Raw genomic sequence first — 7261 nt, 5'->3', positions numbered from 1 at the left:
AGGAGAAGTATTAAAATCAAATTGGGGGATTTGTAAGATGATTCTGGCTTCACTGTCAAAAATGGATTAAAAGCCCAAGTGTGGTGGCACATGCCTGGAACCCCAGTGGCTCAGGAGGTTGAGGCAGGAGGATCCAGAGTTCAAAGCCAGCCACAGCAAAATCAAGGTGCTAAGCAACTCAGTGAGACCCTGTCTCTAAATAGAACTGGGGATGTGGCTCAGTGATTGAGTGTCCCCGAGTTAAATCCCCTGCAGCTGCCACCCTAGCCCCTCTCCCCCCCCGCCCCCCGCAAATGGATTAAAAGGGACAAAAGTGAATGCAAATTACTAAAAGAGTTGATACAAGATACTGTGGACTCATCTCCTCTCAGACGCCTGAAAGTCATCTTGAAAAGTCTCAGGTCTTCTCACACAAACCTGTCTTACTTTAGTGTCCCCCAAGTGAGTAGATAAAGGTAAGCTTTTCAAGTTGAAACCTAGAGGCTTCCACCTCCTCAGGTCCTCACAGGCAAGCCCATCAGTTTTGCTTCCTGGGATCTCTGTATTCATTTGTCCATCTCTACTCACTGCCACCATCTAACACAGGCTACTCTCATTTCAAGACAAAAGTATTGTAATAGCTTTTTAGCTGACCCCTCACATAATTTCGGTCCTCCCTATTATTCACACTACAATCAAAGTGATTTTCTAAAACCACAAATTTTATCAAAAATTTTCTAGGGCATTTTGCTTTCCAACTTTTAAGTCCGAAAGCAGGCTACACTTACTTAGTCTGCATTACAATACAAAGAGCTACAAATTTATAGCTGCATGTCAGCAAGTGGCTAACCTGGATGTATTTTCTGTGCTGGAATTTAGGTCAAGGTCAAGTTTGCTCTCCCATCACTGTCATTTTATTTTGTGTTCTTGGGTCTCTATATTTGCAATATCAAATATCATTTTTTACCTATTTTGGTTTATTTGACTCTTACAGAAGTGTTTTATAGATAGAAGAATTATGTGACCTAAATTTGAAAGTATCATGGGGTATAGAAGAAAGACATATATGATAGTAAGAAATAGCCTTCCTCAATGTGGTTATGCAATTTCAGAATTCATCTGGTGCATTAGCAAGTCCACAGATCTCAGGGAAGATGGTAATGACCTGGCATCTGTAAGACTAAATGAGAATACATATGTAGTAGACATTATGCCATTTTCTTATTTTATTTTATTTTTTTTCAAGGATACTCAGCCAGCCACTGAGCTACATCCCCAGCCCTTTCTCTTTTTAATTTTGAGACAGTGACTTGCTAAGTTGTACAAATTCACCTCAAACTTTTGATCCTCCTGCCTTGGCCTCCAGAGTAGCTGGGATTACAGGTATGTGCCACAGTGCCTCCCTATTCTTTTTTTTTCTTAAACTACCTTCAGAGCAGTAAGGAGATAAATCCTGCTGGAAATTCCTAACATTCTATTTTGCTTCTTTGCTGTCCACAAACATCAACTGAAGAAGTGTGTATTTAGAGGTATGATTGGTATTATATAATTTTAAAGAGAAGCAAGAGGGATGTCACTTTTCATTAAAAAATTTAGAATCTGAGACAGCAAAAACATCCTCCTAAGAAATTATTAAGGGCATAGATCTTCATTATTCTGTGATTTTAAATAAATTATCAAATGGCTACCTTGTAGAAAAAAAAATTTAGTAAACAGCATAGGGTTACTGAAAGGAGAGGTCGATGATGATTAGAAATCTACTGATGGTGGCAGTTGAAAGGGAGGCATAAATTATACTTGGAATTATGGATAAAATTTAGAGAAACAGAGAAGAGAAGTCATGCCAACTCTATCACTAAACACAAGTGTATTTTTCTATTTTTATAATATTCAGGTATTCTGAATTCAATATCTTTACCTCACCCTCTAAACATTCTTTCTTCCTTTGATTTTTCAACACCAGTGTCTATTTCACCAATCTGGAAAAAACATAAGAATACTATTCCTTCATCGAGCTAAATATAAATACAAAACAAAATAAAACAAAAAGCCATAAATATTTCCTGTGATCTGACAGCTCCTGAAACCACTATTTTTTTTTTTTTAAAGAAAAGAAATACTTGGTTGTGAGGCAGATACTGAAGGATGAGCTGAGATTTCTACTTTCTAGGAGATTGTAGTTTTCATTTGTTCATTGCTCTTCCCTTTTTCAGGTAACTTCCAACTCTACCCACACACATCCTTTGGGACCTACTTCACCCCACCCTAGGAGGTCTAGAAGGTTGCCATGGGTAGCCAATCACCGTAATCTGCCCAGTGTGTTTATTTTCTATGTGTTGAGAGGCACATGTGTCAGGCTGGGCTAATGATACTTGCATATCCCTTTGATCACAATATCCAAATGGCAGACATGTGACTCAAGTGGGCAATTAGAGTCCTTCCTTGAATGTCCATGGTAGGGGGAAAACATAGTTCTTTTGTCTTGAATCACAAACTTGTAAGACATGAACACTGACAGGTTCTGTTATATAGAGACACCTGAGACAGACATACAAAAATAAAAGCCTAGACTAGTGATGAGGTAGTAGGTGAAGAGAGAAAGGAGAAAAATTTTAAAAGAGAGTTCTGATGCTCCAGAACTCCAGCTTTTACTGCTGAAATATACTCTAATCCTGTCTTTCCATTATTTGGTTTTGTGAGTCAGTAGATTTCCTTTTTACTTAGGTTACTTTGTGATGAATTTCTGTCACTTGCGACTGAAATTGTCATCATACAAAATTTGAGAGGTACATGGAAGAGTTCTAGGATGAGAGAACATAATAAAATCATGCAATTAAATAAAAGTTCATAGAAGTGAGGGATATATGTGGATTGGTATCTTAGCTCATTCCAGCTTCTATAGCAAAATGACTTATAATCTATTTCTTACAGTCTCCAATGCTGGGAATACCAAGATGAAGGTGCTAGCAGATTTGGTGTCTGGCGAGGATCTGCTTACTGGCTGTCTTTTCATTTTGTCCTCAAAGGGCAGAAAGGGGAGAGGGATTCTCCAAGGCTCTTGTAAGAGCACTATTCCCATTAGTGAAGGTGGAGACTTCCAAAGGCCCCACCTCCAAATGTCATCACCTTGGAGATTAGGTTTCAATTTAAGGATTTGATAGGGTTGAGGGAAACCAACATTGGGTCTATAGTAGATGGAATCATAACAGAAGGAATCATGGTGTCCTAAAATCTTGATTAGGATTCTGAATAGTAAGATTTTGTTGACAAAGAACCAATTATTTTACATAAGTGTGAAAACAAAGGAAGGAGGCAGAAAGGCAGTTGAAATATACATATGAATTACATCCACACAACTAACTATGACTACAAAGTGTTAGTTTATTTTGTCACACTACCTGAAAATTCATTAATCTGAATCTCATTGAGGGAAATTATCTCTTCTTTTAAAATAGTAAGGTTCTTATAATATTGTTAGTCATTTATACTATAACATAATTAATGTGGCTACTTCAAGTCCTCCAGAGCTTTGTCATCAATCCAAAAGCTTTGTCCCCTTTGAATGCTATATATGTTTATTTTATTTGTTGAATTTTTTTTTTCAGTGCTGGAAATTGAATCCAGAGCCTTTTGCATGCTATGCAAGTGCTCTACCACTGAGCTGACTATAGTAAATTTAAGGAAAAAATAATATTCACTTTACATAAAATCTTCTTTAGAGTAGAAGAGGAAGTCTGAACATTTCACTCTGTATGTATTATACCTCAGGTTAAAAAAAATTGTTAAGAGACAACTATAAAAAGAAGTAAAACAAGCAAGCCCCAATATGATACACTATGTTTGCAACATGCTTTATAAAGCTCTAGTATCTGTACTATATGGGCAATCCCTATAAATCAGTAAGAAATGAAGAGATATTTTATAAAAGAGAAATTACAAATAGCCAGCAAGCACACTGAAAGATGACTAACCCTATTTGTAGTCAAGGAAATGTAAAATTTAACCACAATGAGAAGATAACTCGCTAATAGATATAAAAATTGAAAAGTTTAATAATAGCAAATTTTGAGGAAGGTATTTAGCAAAGGAAACTCCTCCCGTGACAAATGTGACTGCATACTGGGGCAACTACTTTTGGAGAAAAAGTTCTCTGCCATACAGTTGAAAACACACATATGGAAACCAGCAATTACCCCCCAGGTACATGTCCTGGAGATAATCTTGCAAGTAATCTTCATATTACATGCACAAGATCCTTTATAGTGATTTGTTTGCAATGACTCTAAGCTGGAAATAACACACATGGCCATTGATAGTAGAATGAACAAATACATTTATATACATAGTCATTCAACTCTATAGAGCCATGAAAATTAACCCACCACAGCTACGCACAACATAAACAGATCTCACAAATAAATGTGAGAGAAAGAATCAGGATACAAATAAATGCATATGTTATGATTCCATTTATATGAAAATCAAATCCACGGGAAAATATACTGTGAAACATTCATGCTGAGATGGTAAAACTGGCAGAAAATGAAAGATAATATGGGAAGGGTAAATGGTGGAGCTTTGCTTATAGGTAAAGTCCTTTCTTGACTTGTGTGATAGTTATTTGATTGTTCACTTTATAATTATTAACTTATATATGATGCATGTGTGCATATGTAAAATATTCTCTAATTTCATAACCAAAAAAAGGACATACTAAATTTAAGATAATTCTCAACGTGGGCTATTTCTTAAGCAATAAATTTGACATTCAGACAGGGAGTGTCTGACTCTAGAATCTGCACTTTGATCCACTTATTAAAACATGCACAATACATTCATACACACAAATATCCCATGGATCCAAGAATAGAATTAAATGCACAAAACTCTTGTGATAGAAAATTCAATTCATATCATATTCTCGACAGAAAGCTTAGCTATTTGTGGACAATAAATCTCTGTTTTATACATATGATTTTAGTTCTTCCCACACATATTTGCTTATGCTTGAATCCTTAAAATTTGATGCTTCCCTATTTTTCTTGGCTTGAGAATTGCACGTAGAAATCAGGAATTCAGGAAATGGGGGTTCAATGATCTCTGTTCTGTGTGACTTCCAGAGATTGAATCTAAAGTCCCAGTTTTAGTGAGGAAATTATTGTTAAATTAGCATAAATTAGCATATTAAAAACATTAGAATCCAGGCCGCACTTCGGCCCGTTGAGCTTTGGAGGCATCTCAGCCTTTTCCTGGGCTGGCAGTTAGCCATGTCGCTGAAGATGGCGGTCAGCACGGTGAACAGGACTGCCACGGCCGGCATCTGGAGCTTGGGCTCTGCAGCCCTGCAGGCGGCGGCCGGCATGTACGAGCAACTCAAGGGCGAGTGGAACCGGAAGAGCCCCAATCTCAGCAAGTGCGGAGAAGAGCTGGGCCGCCTCAAGCTGGTTCTGCTGGAGCTGAACTTCCTGCCCACCACGGGGACCAAGCTGACCAAACAACAGCTCATCCTGGCCCATGATATTTTGGAGATTGGGGCCCAGTGGAGCATCCTTCGCAAGAACATCCCCTCCTTCGAGCGCTACATGGCCCAGCTCAAATGCTACTACTTTGATTACAAGGGGCAGCTGCCAGAGTCCGCCTACATGCACCAGCTCCTGGGCCTCAACCTCCTCTTCCTGCTGTCCCAGAACCGGGTGGCTGAGTTTCATACAGAGTTGGAGCGCCTCCCGGCCAAGGACATCCAGTCCAATGTCTACATCAAGCACCCTGTGTCCATTGAGCAGTACCTGATGGAGGGCAGCTACAACAAGGTGTTCCTGGCCAAAGGTAACATCCCTGCCGAGAGCTACACCTTCTTCATCGACATTCTGCTGGACACCATCAGGGATGAGATTGCAGGGTGCATTGAGAAGGCCTATGAGAAAATCCTTTTCACTGAGGCCACCCGGATCCTCCTCTTCAACACACCCAGAAAGATGACGGAGTATGCTAAGAAGCGAGGGTGGGTCCTGGGCCCCAACAGCTACTACAGTTTTTCCAGCCAGCAGCAGAAGCCAGAAGACACCACCATTCCCTCCACGGAATTAGCCAAACAGGTCATGGAGTATGCTCGGCAGCTGGAGATGATTGTTTGAGCCCATTGGCCCTGGGGCAGGGCAGGGCATGGTTATTTAAAATAGTCACAGTGCAGGCTGCCCGCCAATAAGTTAGATTGACATTCCTTCTTCCAGGGAAAAAAACCCCAAAAGTGTTGGAGTTGAAAAAAGTTGTTTGGATTATTTTAATATTTTTCTTTATTTACCAGATTTACTGTCTTCAAAGATTTAGTCATCACAGTTCTAAAATGTTATTGCTTCTATACACTCTTGACATAAGAAAATTCACCATTCATAAATTACGTGAATGAAATTACATGAGAAAAATATTACACATTTGAAAATCAATTCTGAGCAAGGGTTTCATCTGTGTAGACAATTGTGTAGACAATTCTCCCTGTTTAAATAAACATTGCATTATATCTCATGTATAATGATGTCACAAGTATCTAGCAAAAATACTTTACCAACAATAAAAAAATATTGTTCTGTGCAAATGTACTGCTAACTTTGTAAACTTGCTTTTTGAACAACCCTTTTTTTATTTTAATACATTGAGAATATTATTGCTTTTGGGGGAAAATATACCACATGGATTATTTTTCATATCTATTTCTTTTCTTTTTTTCTTACATAGACATATAGCAAAATATCCTTCAAGGAAATTTACACATTTCTTTTGTTTTTGCCTGTAAAACCTCAGTAAGAATATCCATAATAAGTTTGTCATTTTGTTATGGTCATGTTGGATTATAAAATTGCTTTTATTTCAATGTTTAGAAATAGCTGTCTCAAAAAGAAAGTGTTCTTTCAAAAAACCATATTCATAATATTTGTGGAATTTTGTAAACAGGCTACAGTATCAGAAAGCAATATATAGCTAGATTTGGTTGGGGTGGGGAAACTACCTGTCTTTTAACAACATACTATTTCTCTCTTTTTTCTTTTTCTTTTTCTTTCTTTTCTTTTTTTTTTTAAACTGAGAATTGAACCCAGGTGCACTTTACTATTGAGCTACATCCACAACTCTTTTTCTTTTTAATTTTGAGACAGGGTCTTGCAAAGTTGCTTAGGGCTCGGCTAAGTTACCTTGGCTGGTCTCAAACCTGCAGGCTTCTCCCTCAGTCTCCAGAATGGCTGAGATTACAGGTGTACCACCATGCCTGACTGAGCTGTTTCCAAAAACT

The 7261-nt window shown here is 38.1% G+C and overlaps 1 protein-coding gene across 1 annotated transcript; it reads left to right on the top strand.

Moving 5' to 3' along the window:
* The first annotated feature begins 5305 nt into the window (after nt 1-5305).
* Nucleotides 5306-6113, top strand: LOC107142356 (26S proteasome non-ATPase regulatory subunit 8). Its single transcript, XM_015485761.2, has one exon. It carries the CDS (start codon nt 5340-5342, stop codon nt 6111-6113), a length of 774 nt encoding a protein of 257 aa, XP_015341247.1. The 5' UTR covers nt 5306-5339.
* Nucleotides 6114-7261: the final 1148 nt, after the last annotated feature.

Source organism: Marmota marmota, unplaced genomic scaffold, assembly GCF_001458135.2.
Source record: "Marmota marmota marmota unplaced genomic scaffold, marMar, whole genome shotgun sequence".
NCBI lineage: Eukaryota > Metazoa > Chordata > Mammalia > Rodentia > Sciuridae > Marmota > Marmota marmota.
Note: the sequence above shows the minus strand (reverse complement) of the source record. Positions and strands in the feature narration are given on the sequence as shown.

What these genes read in the sequence shown, in the direction of transcription:
- LOC107142356 (XM_015485761.2), top strand. Translation starts at nt 5,340, where the DNA reads ATGTACGAGCAACTCAAGGGCGAGTGGAACCGGAAGAGCCCCAATCTC.